Genomic DNA, 19,616 nt, shown 5'->3' on the forward strand with positions numbered 1-19,616 from the left:
CCCTTGGCTTTTCATCGGGGCCGCCAGGCGAGCAGGCAACCAGCGATCGAGACACGTTCCCGTCCCGATTGTTTGCGCAATTCGTCATTTATCATGCGGTTACGAATGCTATTCGAAACGAACGGAATTGGTCATTGATTCTTGATCAACCGAGCTCGGAATGGTTAACGAGCGGTTTGTTTTGCCGGGTTTGGCCGCTCTGAAAAATCGCCCGGAACGCGCCGCGTTATGGATTTTAGGTTCGTTAGCTTCGTTAAAGTGCTGGCTCCGGCTGTTCTTATTGATTCGCTGTGATTTATTCCTCGTAGAGATACGTTCGATGAGCTGGCACGTGAATTTTAGTTACTTCATTCTTCGCTGGACTTTTCATTTTAATTTGATCGTTGTATTTCTAGATCGTCGTGGTTCTGTATACGTTCGTGTTTGTTGATCGACTTCCTTGTTCTGGTTTCTAGGGGTCAGTAACTTTTTTATAGATACGACAGCTATTTTATAAAATAATAAATATGTTACGATATACGATCGTTATTATATTTTCATACGTAATTCTAACATTTTCAATACAGCGATAGACAGCCGCAAATAACGTAGAACATGTAACGATGATTCTTTATCGTAGACGAGTGTTACATATTATTTTTCAATGTTTCTTATGTATATATATTTTTGTCGCGCTCCTTACGGCCTTGAAATATTTGTCCCTTTGTTTTCGATCGTTCGAAGTTATACTTGCATCGAATAGAAATTGAATCTTTGCTTACTCGTGTTATAAATGTTACTAATAAGAGCAATCTAAAAATACTGTTGGAGAACGAATTAGAGGAGAAATAAATGTGTGAAATGTAGGATAACGAATTCAGGAGATACAATAAATATGTCAGAGTAATGGAGGAATAGTATTCTTCTTATGGATTGCCAATCTAAGCTGCAATTCTATAGTAAAGTAACGTTTAATAACATCGAAAAGAAAAATTCACGTTATTGATGATAGAAGGCGTAGTCTACTTCGTGCACACGAGATTTGATAAATTAAGTATACTTTATGGCCACTGCTAGTCAAATGATATCTAACAAATACCAACACCATTGAAACTCGATAGCCTTAGGGTAAATTTTAATCATGCGAGTTGCGTCGAGCGAATTCAAATCGGGGAAGCCCCTATCGCTTCATATCGGCACGATCATGGATATTAGCGTGATCGCCCACAATCAATTACCTGTTATCAATAATTCATGCTGGGAATTATTTTCTCCATCATACCGAACAGATCGGCCCCTTTTATCTTTTCTACAGGGTGGTCTTAGCTCCGCGACCAGATACAAAGTTCTCAAACATGTTAATGAGCGTCACACGTTTCTTGCTCTAGATCTAGATTATGCTTCAGCAAGTAGTTTCCATCGGAGGATCGAAATACGTTGAAAAACAAAGATAGAGAAGTTGCTCGTTCAAAGATAAACGAGGATATACTGACCGACCTGTTTACGATAATCCTATGACACTAGCATCACATCTTCGTAATACTACGTAACTTACGTCCATACTTTGAAAGATATGGTACTGCTTTTATAATAAATTTTATAATTTTATAATAAAAATTAATTGATACGAATGTTTCTTAATTGGTCATTACACATTAACATTCACGAATCTAATCATCCTAAGCTGAATGAAAACATCCCAAAACTAATCCGATTGCAATTTCATTATCCGAAAAAGAGTCTTCTTGAAACCTAACAGAGTCAACAATTTAAATTCTCTTTGACCCTCGATATTAACCCATAGACATATTCCTCTCTTCCTTATTTCTACCAATTACCACTCACCATCAACGAAGATCCACCTTGCTTCCTTCCCACTAGCCAACATGTATACGCGCTGTTCTACTACTTGTAAAACGTTACTACTTCTTTTATTACTACTACTATCCCTTTACTACCCTATTACTATTATACGAAGATTTTCTACGTGTCCTCCCGTGTCCACATACAGTGAATATGCGTGTCCACCATATGGTCGATACCTTCGAATCACAAGACCGCGTGCCCCTTCATCAATTTCTGGCTACGTTCCAACTACGTGTATCCCTGAGCTTTTTAAACATCCTCGCATAATTCGTCCACGAAAAAGGTATACTACATCCCCGCAAAAAAAGGTCGAAGAATTAAAGATTCGAAGATCGAGAAGACTTCCGACGAGACTAAAAAATTCCCAAGAATTACGTTCATCGAAATTTCCTCCTCTGTGTAACGACTATCAGATAGTAGCTTCCTTTAAATCCTCTCAACAACCACGTATATAGCGGATCACCGACCGCGAGTTATTCGAGTAGTCGGTCGCAACAAAGTTGCACTTACCATGCCAGTGCGCAACAAAGTTGCTCTTACCATGCCAGTGCGCAACTTGTAACCGTGTTTCGCAATGGAGGACACATCGACCGGGTTATGCAGAAAATTTCACATATTGTCGCGCCAACGAAGTCCATGGGGACCCTGAAGAAGTGGCCACCCCGTGACCAGGTCCTTTCGCTCCGAGCCCGTTTTGGATCCCGCGCGACTCTCCTCGCGCGTACTCAGAGGAACGTGGGGCAAAGACGAAGACCGTGAAAAGAGAAAGAGCGAGTGAGATCGAGTCGGCGGCGGCGGTCGGCGCCTTTTGATCTTGCCTGTAATCCCGTCGGGCCCCGCGGCCTGACTGACGTCATGAGAGGTGTCCGAGGGCCGTGCGTACGCGACGATCCGCCTAAGAGCGCGGTGTGTGCGTTGCACGCGCTTGTGGATATGTCCTTACGCGCCTTACGGGCCATCGGGATCCCACCAAGTAGGAGGGAGGGGGATGTAAATCTCGCGGACTTGATGAATGACGAAACGGGACTACTTTGGCGGCACCAGAAAACGGCCGATGGAGACGATGGTGGGGTACATCTTTTTGAGTTATGCCGTGGTAATTAGCAGAAGTTTTCGTAGCAGGTGTTACGAAGGATTCGTGTAACGACAGGCCCATTACTACGATGATTATCAATTTTTAGCGAGTCGTTAGCCTCCACTATCTCTTTTTCTCTCGCTCTCTCTTCCGCTGATTGCCTATCTCTTCGGCATTCGAATTGCGGGCGGTTTCTTTATTTAGGACATTAATTGGGTCTTCTGCGTTTCTTTTCAACTACACGTGCAGTTTCTGCGCGTCGTTGTAACGTAACTCTTGCAGTGGGTGTTTTTTTAGGTGGCAGATAAAATTTCTTTTTTAGCGATTGTTCATCTAATTTGCTGGATTGATCTACGCTCTTGGTATGGTCAAATATCTCGTAACGAATTCTCAGATACAGAACAAATTCGCTACGTGTGATGAAAATACAAAAGATAATCCTGTTTCTGCCTCGATAAAGTTCGAAGTCTAATTTAGCGAAGGATACCTGCATGTTCTTGTTGATCGCGAAAACAGAAAATCTGAAGCGGAATAAAAATCATTTTTATTGGTTTGTCAGCTGTGTTGCCTATTTTTTACGAATTACACCAACCGAAATAAGGGTACGTGGATGTACGTGGAGCAAAAACCAGCGATTTCGAACCGTCGACTTGATCATTCGCAATCTTGTTTCTGAAATTGGAGGGGTGGATAGCGATAAAGTGTCAGCAGATGCGAGAGCATAGAGTTCAATGTTTCGTCTAACATTACTCTAAGAAATGAGACGTCATATACGAGAAGACTTACGAGAGCTCTCTCGCGAGAACACCCCCTCGAGCAACGTGTTTGAAACAATGGTTCTTTATCGCATCCAATTACCTGTGCGCGTCGTAAAGTTTATATCGCGGGTAGCACACCGTGCACTCTTGCGGTTCAGCGATATTTTTTTCTTTTTTTTATTTCGATGCAGATTTACAGCGAATGTACAAATTGACGGGATCGCGATAGAAATTAATTAAGTGTTACAGAAACCTAAATCTTCTACAAGCGCTGATAATTTTATCTTTGCGTGCGGTAATCGATGGAGGATCTTCGATAATTTTGAATCCGTAAGTTGTTCAAAATCAGATATGTGGGTGTTACTATTGTACGATGTTGAACGTTTTATTCTTTTCAAAATATCAGACGAGCACAACGTTGCGAACGGTTATTTACCTATCGCTTGTTTTACAACTGCTTTGATTTGTATATTACGAAGCCAATGTGCAAAGAATACACAGAGAACACATTATTCTGCCCTTTTCATAATTTTAAAAATATCGCTTGTCCTAATATTAACATGTTGAAGATATTAAAATGTTGCTTGTTTTAATATCAATATTAATTGATTTCTATAAAACTTGATGAATCTAGAGCATCTTTTATCGATATTATATTCTGTAGACATAATATTTGCATATGCAAAACCATACGCATAGTGTATGAGGTACACGTTACTCTTCTCTTGCTTAGTCATGGATTTCTGTCTTACGTGCAGTTCTTTCTTCGTCGAGTTTCACGATGCGCTTAATAAAAGGACCGACAATAGCATCTCTTTCGAAGTTCCTCCTTCGAAGACTTTTTCAAAGGGTTGCCGCTCCTTCCTACTTATTTTTTCGCTTACATTTTGCTGCTCTCTTGTTTCACTTCGTTATTATAATTAGGCTCGTTAAAGTGGTTTCTAATTGCAAGTAATTAGCGTTTGAGTGGCATTTCGCGTGACACCGAAATTTCTGCACAACTTTTATAAAACCGAAAAATGTCCACTTTATACCAGCGCAGATTTAAGCTTTCGTATTGCACCGACTCTCGCTTTCAAATTGATTTAGAAGTATTTTTACACTGCATATACGGTTTGCATGAAATTGCACGCGTGTTTCGATCACTGAAATTGAAATCAGCGTTGATGATGACTTTGGTGACTATCTGGACGTTTTATCGTGGTTGCTACTGTTGCGGGATTTGAACATTTTTTCACATCGCACGGTCATCATCGTCGCGTAAGTAACATCAGAATCTCAACTAAAATAGATGCTTGTATTATCCACAGAACTTTGGATTTTCTCGATCTTGATAAAAATTGCACGTTTCAGAAGAAAATCCCATAGAATTTAGTTTAGTAACAGCGTTTAAAAAAGCTGTACACAAGTTGATTAAAAGACTTTCAGGAGACCAGGTCAACGCTATAAAATTAGAACGTCCAAAAACAGTTCAAGATGTTTCGTATCTGCAAATGTGTTGCACAATAGGAATTTCTTAAAATTGTGCTGACCTCGTGAAAAACCTAATTTAGGATCAACTAACGCGTTTCATTCCCATTGCATACTTAATTTATCGCATATTAACCCTTTCATCTCTAACGAACTTTCTGCGACAGAGTACACTTGTATAGACATCTTTCTATTCTCGGTGCTCAAACAAATTTAACGTTAAACCGAAAAGCGAAGGAAATATTCAGTAACGTGATACCAGTATCAAATGCGTACGTACATCCTCGGTTTGTAACAAGCGGTTCGTTTGAACGCCATAAATGATTTCATAGTCGTGACAGGGTTAACGCGTGTTCCATCCATGCCAGTTCTCACGCCAAGTATCAATGCAAGTATATTACGCATTTCCATCTTTCCTTTTTCCAGGACAAGGTCGTGTGAATCAACTCGGAGGTGTTTTTATCAATGGACGTCCACTGCCGAATCACATCCGCTTAAAAATCGTGGAAATGGCGGCAGCAGGTGTAAGACCATGCGTGATCTCCAGACAATTGAGAGTTTCTCATGGTTGCGTGTCGAAGATCTTGAATCGATATCAGGAAACAGGATCGATAAGGCCAGGTGTGATCGGCGGTAGCAAACCACGCGTCGCGACACCGGAAGTCGAGGCGAGAATCGAGGATATGAAGAGACAGAATCCTGGGATATTCACCTGGGAGATCCGCGAGAAATTGATAAAGGTCTGTTGATAATGTCTTTACGCTATTGATCGCTCCGTGAAAAAATGTTTATGGTCTATAAGACAATGTTTTTATAATTACGCGTCGTGGTTGTTAATTAAACGACGTGATTCCTCTTTTCCTGACGAATTACTTTAACGATTATTTATTAGAGACAGTTGATTGACATAAGCTACTACGTTTCAAATAAATCGGAATTTTGCTCGTTTATGAGGGGAAAATAATTAATTATAATTTCCTGTTTTGGTCTGGTAATTAAGAATTGGCACAAGAGTCGCTGTAGTAAGTAGATTGCTTGAATAGAATCCGATCGAACATTTTGCGATTGTGCGAGGTTTCAACGCAGCTTCAAACCCTTTACCACAATTCTAGCTGTACAGTGATTCAAAATATAAAACGAAAGTCGACATGTACTTTATTTATACAATTTCTAATATATCACGTTTCTCGTCGTATATCATCTACCGTTGAAAGATTTCACAGTAAATTCTTGAAGAATATTCAAAGCCATTATGCGATCGTACATTCGGTTAAATATTCAGAATACATGATGGAGGACGTAAAAGGGAAGAAAATGAAGTTTGATTAATTTCCATTAGTATACTAACTGGTCCAACGTGGTTCTGCCAGCAGGATGGTATCTGTGACAAAGCGTCAGCGCCGTCAGTTTCCAGTATCTCGAGACTTCTTCGTGGCCCCACGAATCAGACTCGTCCTGGAGATGATCCTCGAAGAAATCATTCCATTGACGGAATACTCGGTGAGACCATTTCTTTCTTTAAGATCATCGTCGTGTAATTCGATATTTAAAAAAGAAAAAACCACCTGTACGTGGAAATCGATAGAGATGTACGACGCGTGTAAATTTGCGAACATTGTCGCTGTTTTAACATCGCGTAAACAATTAGGCCGGCGTAAATGAAACGCTCGAGGTAATCGACCGATAAACGTAATTACAGCGTACGGCTGCGTTAATTGAGTTAAGGTACCGTAGCGATAAATACCGCGTACATTTTGTACCGGCTGAAAAAAAGCTGTAGTTCGTGGTATTACGACGATCCTTGTAACAAATTACGTTATCTCAATGGCGAGAAAAATTTCATCTGCTTCGGCTCCTTTTTTAATAGCGACGCTACTACTATATTTTCAGAATTTATTCCTTCTTGAAATTATATATAGAAGCAATCTATGGTTTATAGTTAGCGTATCAGGCTTAATCCTCGTGTATCTACAACACTCGTACTAATAAGTAAAAATTTCTTCTGTTAGATCGTTGATGAGAGACTTATAGAGTTTATTTTTTTCAATTAACGAGTCGTATTATCCTGACGATATAACGATCGTCTCTTTTCATGATCTATTACTACAGTAAAAGATACTCGGATCCCATATAAAATAACTCTGAAAGATATTACTAATTATAGATCATCCGTATTGGCACGAAAGGCCATTACAATTATCCCCGAGAATATACGTATCTCTATATTCAAACAACCATAATGGATCGTATACGAGCAGTCGATACACTATTGAAACTTCTTGTGTCTTTCTGTTACTGTATCCACTTTCTATTTGTCTGCATACACACAGCTCCAATCTGCTGCAGCTATGGAGACAACACTTTTTGACAATTCGGAAACGAAGAGACCACGCGATTATACAGGAAATATAATCAAACGAAATTTTGCCTACAAACAACGAAAGAAGTATATAAAAGAGAAAAGGTATATTCGAAGAAAGGAGCACAATTTGACAAATTTTGTTTAGAAAAAGCTACAACATAGCGGAAGGACGGCTCGATTAAAGATCAAGTAGAAGCAAATAAAATTTTGATAAATGTACGCGTTAGAAGCAAAGAGGGTACAGTGTAAAATAGAAAAGGAATATTAAAAAAAAAAAAGCAGCAGAATTTGACGAACATTGTTCAGAAAAAATATCGACGGAGATATAAAAATATCTGCGAGAGTAAAACTCGACCGACCTTCTCTTCCACAAAATCAGCAACGTTTCTTTAAATAAATCTATTCATCGCGAGACTTTTGCTCGCTCGAAGGACTGAATAGTTTCGAGGGCAAGAGGAGATTAACGGGAATATAGGTCCGGCCGGCGGACGTAAAGGGAGTTCCTTTCTTTTTTATTTATTGGTGGCGGTGAAGCTCGCGAAGAAATATTAGGCGTCCCGTGGTGCGTAGATGTGTCGAGTTTATTACCTTGTCGGGAAGATTTAGTTTTGATTAGATGTACGCCGGGGAATTGCAGCCCGATGTAAGAACGGCTGGATGGCCTACCTGTTGATCGGTTTGCACCGCGCCGCGCACAAATCTTCATTTCGTCCTCGGTCAAATTACGTTGTACCGGCTGGCTCGAGAATCCGGAATGCGTTATAAGGCGTTTTCTAAGTGAAATGTTGCATGATTTAGTAAAGTTTGTATTCCCACGATCATATCCTCCGTAGAAGAAAATAGCATTGCTATACCAGCGAGCTACAATTGCACTTCCTTCTCAGGCAATAATCTCTCTGCGTATACTTAATCACGTGAATCGATTCTTCTCATTTTACTACGGATATAAACGGCGTTGCTTGGGAAATGTTTGAGAAAATTAGTTGTTTGTTGCGGCTAATGATCGTCTTAAGTAAGATTTTTTCTTTCTTTTTTTCTTTTTTTGACGACAGGCGAAAGGGTTGGAAGGGTGTATTTTAACTTACGATATCCTTTTCCTTACTTTTGTACGGAATAACTATACTTTTTCCCTCGGTAGTTTGTGCATATACGTTTTTCTCCGTGCTTCGGTAACACTTGCGAATTTATTTAAAAACAATAAAAATTAAAGTTGTAAAACGTTTAACAGGCTTACTTGAAAAGCAACTTTGCAATGGCTTCGTGATTCCAGTTATTGACATAAGAAATTCGACGATTTTTCATTGGAACGGGTTTAGCTATTGGTAGTGTTAGAACGAGAGAAAAGTGGATAATTAGACATAATGAAATGAAACACATTGAAGTTGGATTTTTTAATAGATTTTCTTTAACATTTAAAATAATGATTTAATAAATGATAGAATTCATGTATTATATGTATTATTCGTGTATTATAGGCTTACATCGATATTACGAAGCATAAAAATGTAATTAATTAACCGCTATGGCGGATGATACGATATAAAATTGAAATAAAAGACTGGAGTATCGTATCCATCGCCATGTTGACGTGCAGTCGACGTAATGTCAGGAAGGATAAAGAATCTCTTTGAATACTCTCCCCATTGGATGTAAAATCTTTATGGATCTTTTCATTCCTGCTTTCGCGCGACGTAAGGGCAATGAGGTCTTTTGAAACATTCAATCGCGGTTGTGGGTTTTTCGGAGATTTGTATAGAAAGAAAAATAGATATACATATATGAAATGAAAAATAATAAGAAGTAACGTTACGTAAGTTAGGATTTTAACGCTGCTGGCTGTGATAAATGAAAGGAATTAAAATTATTCTATCAGATTACACTCTTCTATACGCATACTTGTAACGCAGTAAATTTGCAAGAATTAGAAGCCCTGTAAATTACGATAATAATTTTCTACCAATGAAATATTTTCTCACGACTAATTTTCTAATTGTCTTCTAATAAACGAGCTTCCCTTAACTGAAACGAACAACGTCGAATTTAGTCATCGCGCCATAAATAATTTTTTTATTAAAGTTACAAAAATGAAAAATGTCTGCCTCGATACATCGATACTAATTAACTTTATATCCACTTTTACGCCCACCCAAGGTCCTAATTTTTGACTTGCTCTCTATTCCTATGTTGATATATGAAATTATAAGTGCTATTATAAAGTAGCAATAATATCTACCCCGTTTAATTCCACGTAGCGCTTACGTTCGAACACTCGGCTGAGCATTCTCATCCTCGTTAAAAATTAAACGGGCAGTTAGTACAAAACGGAAAGCTAGAAAGCAGCACGAAGGCAAAAAATAGCGGGCAGAAGAAGAGGTTAAGGTAAGAAGAAGAGGCAGAAGATCGGTGAGAGCCAGAGCAGAGAAAGAGAGGACACGGAGAGGAAAAGGTAGAGCGTGTACACACGCGGCGTGTGGTCTCTCGTGCTCCGTATCCGGCTGCCTCTAATCTTACAAACCGCCAACACCAGAGCGAGCCTGCCGTTTTCTTCGAGGAACAACAGGGTCCGACTCTATTGATTTAGATGTTCCGCTGATCTAAAGTGGTAGTCAAGCGAAACTGTCAGGGATAATGATAATAACTGTCTGCTTCCCCCGACAGTAATTGTTTACACGGTTTTGGACGATTAACCCTTTGCGGTTCTCTGTTTGACTTTATACTGTCGATATTCATCATGCTCTTTGTAGTGTAACGATATCGTTTCGTCGAGTTCAACGAATCTTCGTTTCGTTTAACGAAACGCGAGTAAAACTTGATAACGTACATTAATTCCAGATCTTTGATTTATTATTTTATATGTTTTCTTTACTCTATGTTTACAAATCTTTTAAATGTACAACTTTGATGTTGTACGTGTAACGAGTCAGACTATTAGATTATTTTATTATTTCATTTATTATTACGTTTATCGCTGTACGTTGGGAGAAAACATCGAGAAGAGGCCAAAAAGCATCTTTTTCTCACGAGAAGAATTTAAAGCTGAAAAAGTAATATCCTTCGCGACACTGTGCAAAGAGTTACACGATTTTATTCAAAGAAGTATATTCAAAGCGTAGCTTTGATTTTCGTGCGGGAAACCTTCGTCGTTGCATTAAACGAATGAAAAAATCATGCTGTTTAAGTAAACAACGAACGATCAAGATATTTTTCGTTATTTGTTGAAACAAACCACGGTATAAGCGAGCGTTGACTGGCCGTGGAAAGCGTGAAGGCTTGGAGAAGTGGTTAGATGTTCTGCTCAAACCGTCACGAGGATTTACGGCTGCGGCGAGGTCTTTAATCTCGAAGAAACCGCCGTACACTTCGCGGCGTTCAACTTCATGAATTCGAGAGCTGACGTTCGCGCAGGTGCTATTGATTTAGACGTTCGTTCCCGTCGATCGATCGACTTAATTCAGGAATCGACGCATAAATTGCCGTGTCTGAGTCGAAAGGGGAAGAAAATGTAAAAAAAACTTTTGCACGGACGCGAACGAAACTGCGATCACGATTTAATTCGCCTATCACTTTAACGAAATGCAGAAAAAATATTCTTTCGTATAATTTTTTTAAACATTAATCTTCGAAGGTTCGCAAACTCCGATCTCAACTTAAACGTGCGCGTCTAATCAAACTTGAGACACTGTAGCTTCGTTAGTTTAGGGAACTGGAACAGGAAAGTTTCTAAGGAATATTTCGAACGAGGATCTTTCTTTCGACAGACATTTTTAAAATCGAACAATTATAAGAGTGAAAAAACTCTTCTCTTTGGAAGATCGATTTTATTTAATCCGTGTAGATGCGCGTAGCCTCTTAACTCTTTCCAGCACAAGAGACCGAAGAAAGTCTTAATTCTACGAAAATAGTTATATAACAATTCTTTGTTATTTAAGCGATGCATTCGATCTTCTCGAAAATTAAAAAACGACGTATTTGGTATTTTTAAAGAAAATACTTACGGAGAGTAGGTTGCTGGATTGCGATACTTTCGATGTATTGCCACGATAATCTAAAGGAAATTGGGCAAAAATGAGCAGTTCCAATCTCTCTGTTACAAAGTGCAGTATCATTAGTCATGAATAACTGACATTAATAGATATACAGCGTCTCGTACGCTTCAGCATTTGGAATGTAATTACAGAACAATTGGTAACGATTAGAAAGGGTGGATCGTAGCTGGTGATGAATACAATTGGGAACAGAGTGATTCTGTGTGAAAAAATAAGTCGAAAATATGCAATAAAATTCTTTCGTACGACGCTTCGTTTCTGAGAAAATCGAGTTTGAAAATTTGCCAAGTATACTTAAACCTGGCTAAGTACCAAGACTAGGTACGAGAAAACAATCGGCAGGGCGTTATTATTCGTGCGAAAATAAGTCGTAAATGTAAAATAAGATTTTTCGTTCAAGGCCTCATTTTCAAGCCTCATATTCCACGCTTTTTACTTATTTTCACGTGTAATTTAACTCCTATCGATTACTCTTGTTCAATTCAGCCAGTTTTACGTCTAGTTGTCATATCATGGAACTCGTTTTTCTCGGAAATGGGGCGTCGTGCGAACAAATTTTACCGTATGTTTCCTTATTTTGTCTCATCGAATATTCTATCCAATTGTGCCACTTTTTACACCTATCACTCTGCATGTCTCTTTATCTGACACCTGTTATCTCAATGTATTGGATAGGCAACTAAGTGATTGCGGATTTTCTCATTACCACCTAATGACAAAACCCGCAATCACTTAGTTGCCAGGCGAATAAATCGACAAGAATCCACTGACCCTACGCAATTGTTGAATATAATCAAACTTGCGTTTACAACGTGTTCAAGCTGACGGCACAACCGTTCGTCTCGCAACATTTCCAAGATAGAGATTAGAAACAATAGCGGCGATACTCGAAAGGGTTAAACGAAAGGCTGCAGAGAACGAAAGGCAGAAACGTTAGAAGAGGCGCGCAATTACGTTGTCGTAAAACTCGACGTCGATTGGAGAGACGAAAGAGTTTCCGGTACGGAGCCTCGCGAGGGCAGACGAAAGGAAGTATCTCGTGGACGTTGGACAGGCTTTCGTTTAGCTCGGGTGGGACGGGACATGTCAAAGAACTTAATTTCTTCGCGGCGGACCCTAATTTCTCCGGTGTTTTAGTTTAGTATAGGTTCGGCTGGCACGGCTGTAATCAGGAGGGTCTTAATGGTGGGTTGCCGAGTCCGGCGTGTGAACTGTGGGCGTGAACGACTCGCTTCCTATCTTCGGTATCTGACGTGCAGCACGTGCTGGACTGGGAGACCTTCTTGCCGCTATTAAGAAGCGTGCTCCGTAACATCTCGCCGGGATCTCTTGGACCTTTAGCATCGATTCCTTTCGTCGATAAGAGCGCGGCTTCGTCCGCCGCGTTCCCTGGAATTTTCAATTCCTCCTCTTTCGCGTGCCAAGCAGCAGAAAACGCCGCTTTTCATAATTAATTTCATCACGCCTGCGTATACGTATCGTGATTGAGAGAAATCTTTCGATCGTTCGTGATAACACACGCAAACGACTTTTTCCTTCTATCTCCTCATTCGTTGATTGCTTAAAAATAGGAGATTCGTTTTTTAGTATCTTTATGCTGTTGGATACCAGGAATGATCTTTTCTAAGATGATTTGATATTGCACAAAGCGTTTGGTCGGTGACAAGATTTTCCTCGCGATTGTAGGATGAAAAATAGGTTGAGAGTAATAATTCAGCCCTGCGTAGGATTTCGTCGAAATTATTGGAGGAAAGATTCTTTACATATCGTTCGAGCTTACATTACGTATCTAGCTGACACGATCGGAACCATAGTTTTGTATAATGTACTATGGTCATTGAAAATTGACTTCTTACTCCGGTTCAGGTGCAACAATGATACAATTGCAGTTTCAATGGTATTTGTTCAACTAAGTTACGACGAACGAGAAGAAAATAGTTTGATACGAAGGAAAGATCGACATTATTCTCGTATTGTTAATTAATATTTTTATTTTACATTCTGACTTTAGGAGGCAGCAGTGGCGATGACTCGGACACAGAGAGCGAGCCAGGAATCGCCTTGAAGAGGAAGCAACGTAGAAGCAGGACCACGTTCACTGGTGAACAACTGGAGCAACTTGAAGCTGCTTTCCATCGGACACAGTATCCCGACGTGTATACCAGAGAAGAGTTGGCACAAAAGTACGTGGAATTTTTATCTTTCTATATAAATGTTACTCTGTGTTCTTATTGGTTTATACAAAATCCAACCACCGATTCAAATTGTTACGATTAAACGAGCAGAATCGTGGTAGTTTCTACACGAAACGATCGACTCAAAATCTCTTTCTCGGTTTCGTTGCAGAACAAATTTGACTGAAGCACGCGTGCAAGTATGGTTCAGTAACAGACGAGCCAGACTTCGCAAGCAGTTGAACAGTCAACAGTTGAACGCCTTCAACACAATGAGCTTGCAATCGTTTCAAACTCAACATTACGGTAGCAGTGCTGAAAGTTATCAGAGCTATGGCCAAGCATCGGTAGCTGCAGCCGCAGCAACCACGGCTGGTTATCCTCAACATTACAACTATAGCGAGAATTACTACGCTGCTCAGCAACAATGGCCAAGACCGACTGCCGAGAATTACGGGTGAGTTGCTATTTATCAAAGACTTTTATTAAACAAGACGATAAAACGTAGGAGCCAGTGAATGATAAACGTTAGAACCGATAGAATTTGATAGAATTCATTGCCTGTCAGGAACACGAAATACAAAGTCAAACGAGATAGCAAACAGAGGCGATGATTTTAACGTTAAACATTTTCTAAACTATCGTTTGCTCAGAGAACTTTCGTTTTCCAAGTTCCACCATCCCGTTAAGCTTCGATGCTTCTTTTTAAACGTATCTTCTCTTCTCTCTTCTCGTAAGAATTCCGGATCTATTTTTAACAACTGTGTCTCGTTTCCACTGCCAGAAGAAAGTTTTCCATTTGTAATTCTGCGCGCTTCGAACATAATCGTAAGTGGGAAAAATATTAATTCGGTGGAGCTTAAAAGTCAGAGAAGGACCCCCCACGAGGTCCACTGTCGAAGCAAAGTGCACGTTGTCGGGGTAGAGATACATTATCCCGGGCGTTTAAAGCGGGCAAGCCTTACGGAGGGGAAAGCTTTAGTAGAAAAAAGGAAAGAAATGCGGGAGATACTCGGTGAGGAGAAAGAGCGAAGGCAGCCTGTGCTCACAGGGTGTTTCGAACAATTAATTCAGCCATTGTGGCGTAATAACAGGTTGGCGAAATGCTCGCCTGCTGCAGCGTGCTGTTACACGCCGAGTGCAGAGGCCAATTCGCTGCAGCGCAGACCGCAAACGACGAAAGTCCCTAGGAGAAAGACGAACGAAACAGCGAACCGGAGAGCGTAGCGAGAAGTTGAAAGCGGAATCTGAGAATCTGAAACTGGAGAAAAGGAAGAGGAAGGGTTAAATCCGCGACAACCTTTTTACTATACGTGCGTGCACGTCATGTGCAATCTACTGGTCGAAAATTTGGTACTTATTCGACAAGAGAACAAGTATCGAATCAAATGTTTGAAATCGGTATGTAGTTATACAGCGGAAAGATTAGATTTCATCGATGGATTAATCGTTGACAAAATACATATCGTTCCTTCTTTATCCTTAGATTCATCTCTTTTCAAATTTCCCTATCTTTCTTCCTATCTTTCTTCCTCTTTATACGGTTTCGAGTATTCAGTCATCGTTTCATAAGAATCTGCGTAACATTACAGTTCTTAAACTGGAATATTTTACCATATATTGAAAAATGGAGATATATCAGATAAGATACTTCAATGAAAGAATCAGGTGTCTGATAAGACGAAATATTACGATGCCCATGGTGTATTAAAGTAGCGCCCAACTTTAACGAAACGAATCGATGAACGATGATTACTATTTGCAAATTTAAAATACAAACGCGACGATACACGATTCGCTTGATCTCCATCGAAGCTACCAAAGACAGGAAATAACAGCGAACTACGCTACTGGCCGATTTGCTTTGAAAGTCATGAATATTAAAGACGATTCGAAACTGTGGACCAGCGTAACGTACCACGCGAATAGCTAAAAACAGACGACGAAGAAATGACGAGCGTCGAACTGTTTCGAACCGTACGAATCTCTGGGCGATGGAATCCCTGAAGAGGAGAATCGGCCGAACGAGCGGGGAAAAGCAAAGAAAATAACGAGAAAGCGACGCGCGGTGGATGAAACAGGTGAGACGAAAGACTCCCCGAGGAGGAAAAGAGAAGAATGAGAAGAAGGCAGACGAAGGAGAGAAAGAGAGTTGTTGGCTCGGCACGGCGAAGCAGCCGGGACCCCACCGACACGTTTTCTGTGTGGTCCTCAATTATGTTGCTTCTTCGGCCCCCGTAATGAAACGCTACCGGCTAATAATCCAACGCGGGTCTTGATCTTCGCCGATGATCCAGCTTTAACCGGGGGACTTCGTGGCCTCTGCTTCACCCCGGAAGCGGTTCGACCTCGACTGCCACGATTTTCGGGTCTGCCTCTACGAAATTCCACCGACACCGTAGACATTACCGCGGACCATTTTTCATTCGTTTTATCGGCCTCGTGGTAGCCGCGCGATCGCGGAAATCACATCGGGCAGAAGATTACGCCACGCGATTCGATTCAGCTGAATATCATCGTCGTTTGAATTTCGCGGCGCACCGCTTTCAAGGTGCACGCGTTTTATGGATATCCATTTGCGTTTATACAGGCGATAATCATCGTGCCAGCCGTTCTCTCCGTTGTTATTAAAAACGAACGCCAAGCATCGGAAATATAATGAAGTAGCGTTTTGCCTTTGGTTAATTGACTTTGCCGGAGAAGGACAGCAGGCATTTTATGCGACAGTAGCACGTATGCGTCGTTCCGATGAAATTTCACAGGGAATTGGGATGTTTGAGGAGCAAAACGACGCCGAAGCACGAGAGGAATATTAATGGTTCAAAATACAGGAAGCTTTGGAGCGGCCAAAACAAAGGGAATTATATTAAACGCTAACGCGATCGTTAGAGCAGTCAGAGATATTTCCAATTTCATGTTTTATATTTTGAAATTTGCTTTCGTTGGATATTGCACCTATATCGCTGCTGAATCATTCCAAATTAATTTCGAAGTCTCTAGTCATGTTCCGTCTCTGGTGCAGAAACGTCAAGGAATAATTACACTCGTGTAGTCTTTCGATTTTTCATATAAATAGGTGAAAATTAATTTTTCCTAGATATTTATTATCTTGCTATACGCCAGTGATCTAATTATAAGAAGACTGCAGTTCTACGTAACAAGATTATACTTGAAACATACGGCGTAAAGTAAGTGGAATTCGCTGTTCTTGTTAGAACGACAGCATCGACTTTCCTCGCTATCTGCGATCGAACAACAGAAACCTACGCTCGGATAAAGATATTCGAAGTTGGTTTAATCGAACACCGGTAAGGTATCTCCCCGGTAAAGAACCCTCGTGTGAAGGAAATGTCAGGATGTTTCACCGAACGTGAAAAAATTTCAAACCAGCCCATCTGTAAACGCCTTTTGCCAAACGAATTCTCCAGCCGCTCGCCTCTGCCTTAATTTCAGCGAGCGTCGATTGTAAATTATTCGTTGCAGCTAAAGTTCGCTGGAATTCATTAACAATTCCATAGAGCTGAATATGATTTGTAGCGTTGGTTGGCTAGAGGGAAATAGATTCGTAGAGCACGCGGGGACGGTCGATAAATCGTGCAGCTTCCGCTGTACCGTTTCCCAGAAGGAATTAAGGTGCAAGGACGAAGAGGACGAGAAAGGGTGGACGAGAATACGACGAAGGAAAAAGGCGCGCGGATAAAGGAAGAAGAAAGGAGAGAGAGGAATTAAATGGTTCCAGCATCGGCACGCTTTAGGGTCCTTAACCGTGCTGCTGTGCCGAAACGGTCAAAAGGGCCGCTACTCCGTTTTGAAATCGGTTGTTGGCAGCCTCGACACGCCCTAAACGATTCGTACTCGTACGTGTGCGAGCGTGAAGCTCGCTGCCTTGCCCCGGTATCGGTTTGCAAACGAGCAGCGAGCTTTGATTGCACGGCGAAACGAGGGAGAAGTTGGCCGGCGGTTACTTTGAGACTCGCGAGAAACGAAAAGAGAATTTCATCGGGAGGTTATGCGCAGGCGAAACTGCCCCGCAGTTTTAATACTTTGATACGGTCGCGCCTGCGCTCGCCAGGAACGCCGCGTCGTCGACCTGCTTTACATTCAGCGCAACATGCGTATGAATTTCGTTGCCTTCTGCGTTCCCCATCTCTCGCGATCATCTCATCCGCGGATACTCACGATGCACGTAGATCTGCGCTTTATAGGCCGTGATTCCTTTAATACGCCACCGATGACTCTCTAAGATTGGACGAGAGATTCTTTCTTTTTGTCGTATCGATCAGAGTGTCAGGTAATCAGCAGATGCTGCGAAGGAGTTTCGTTTTCAGGGCAAATTGGAATGCTTGAGGTTTAGAGAAATTAAACGTGTACAGATAATCCTTCCGTAATATAAACTGCGCATAGTTGGGGCAACTAACATGTTCCGTTCGTTTCTCCTTCGAACCGTAGATGTAAGATCGGATCATAGGTGGTCCTATTAATTTGTTTGTTAATTAATCTCGTAGAAAACGTGGTACTTATCGAAGAAACGAAAAATTGGTTTATACGTTCGTGCGAGATAACGATTCGAAATACGCAGAAAATGTCTGTGAAAGATGCAGAATCGCAGAAAGTAGATTAACAATTGCAACGTTTAGGATTCTTCGATTGAAACTTCATCGAGGAAGCTTCACAAAATGCAATTCTGGTTTGCAGAGATATTTAAACGAAATAATAAATTCTTCGCTATCGATCGAACATTTATTCGTATAGAAACTTCTTTCATACAACGACGTATCGTTTTAATTACCAAGATCGATATTATGTCAGGAATCAAACAAATTTGTATCGCTATGTAGTTAGTTACACTTCCCTTTATTTTTTCCTTCAAGAGTAGCTGATGATCGCACCAGAGAAGTTTATTATATGACGTACATAATACCAGGGTACAAGTTGATTACACGTATACCTAACATAAACGATTTTTCAACTAAATAACTTCAGCAGCGCTACACTCACGCAGTCGCACATAAATTTCCCTTCTCTGATGTAACAGAAGTCGGAGACTGTAATTACGACGATTAACTCTGCCTCTCCTTATCCTTGAACAAACCCGAGAAAACATCCATTGCAGAGCTCCGTTTCTTTTTTCGTTGCAGATTGTTCAACGCCTCTCACTACGGTAGCAGCAATCTGGCCTCTAATCTCACTACCAGCAATTTGAATCTAGGTAGCCTGAGCGGCAGTGTCAGCCCTACAGCGTCCAATATGAGCGCGTGCATGGTCCAGGGTGCGTCTTCAGGGGTGCCAACCCCGGCAGGGATAAACCATCACGTGACACCTCACAGCCCCAGCGAGGCGAAGAGCGGCTACCCTTATCTGGGTGGAATCGAGTCGCAGGTCTGTGGCAGAGTTCACTGAACCGCGGTAAACAGTTCAAATGGCAGAAAGAGAAAAACGAGAGTCCAGTAACCGAATTCTTTTTCCTGTGTAACTCCCTTCGAGAAGATTACACTAAATTCTAGAAAAACGTGAAAGTTCTAGAAAATCTAGATCTTTCATTTTCGAATTTACCGTACGAAATATGTAACGTCATGGAAAATGTACAACGTTACAGCGGAGGTAAAACGAAGAAATCTACGAAAGGCGACCTTTAACACGTAGAGTGATTACGTTTGTACGTTGTTTCACGGGGGAAAATCGAAATGCTCTCTTTCGACATGTTAAATTATAATCCTAACGCCAGCCACGATGCAAATATGTATATAGTATAACGCTGCTGTAAGCCTCTATTGTTTTTATTTTTCTTTTTCTATTTTTAGACACGCAATGTATATATAGTATCTGTTGAATCTTAAGATATCTTAATTCGTTTTAGCTGTTTCAAGTTATCGTTTCCTTCGAGAG

General features: G+C 40.8%; 1 protein-coding gene across 1 annotated transcript in view; it reads left to right on the plus strand.

The window, feature by feature from the left end:
- Positions 1–19,130, plus strand: part of LOC100746231 (protein gooseberry-like) — a 24,004-nt gene extending 4,874 nt beyond the window's left edge. Inside the window, exons 2-7 of the mRNA XM_024370456.2 lie at positions 5,575–5,888; positions 6,519–6,648; positions 11,723–11,725; positions 13,568–13,739; positions 13,903–14,187; positions 18,869–19,130. Coding sequence (XP_024226224.2) covers positions 5,575–5,888; positions 6,519–6,648; positions 11,723–11,725; positions 13,568–13,739; positions 13,903–14,187; positions 18,869–19,130 — 1,166 coding nt within the window. The remainder of the gene's footprint in view (positions 1–5,574; positions 5,889–6,518; positions 6,649–11,722; positions 11,726–13,567; positions 13,740–13,902; positions 14,188–18,868) is intronic.
- Positions 19,131–19,616: the final 486 nt, after the last annotated feature.

This window comes from Bombus impatiens, unplaced genomic scaffold (assembly GCF_000188095.3).
Source record: "Bombus impatiens unplaced genomic scaffold, BIMP_2.2 scf_0765, whole genome shotgun sequence".
In the NCBI taxonomy this organism is placed as follows: Eukaryota; Metazoa; Arthropoda; class Insecta; order Hymenoptera; family Apidae; genus Bombus; species Bombus impatiens.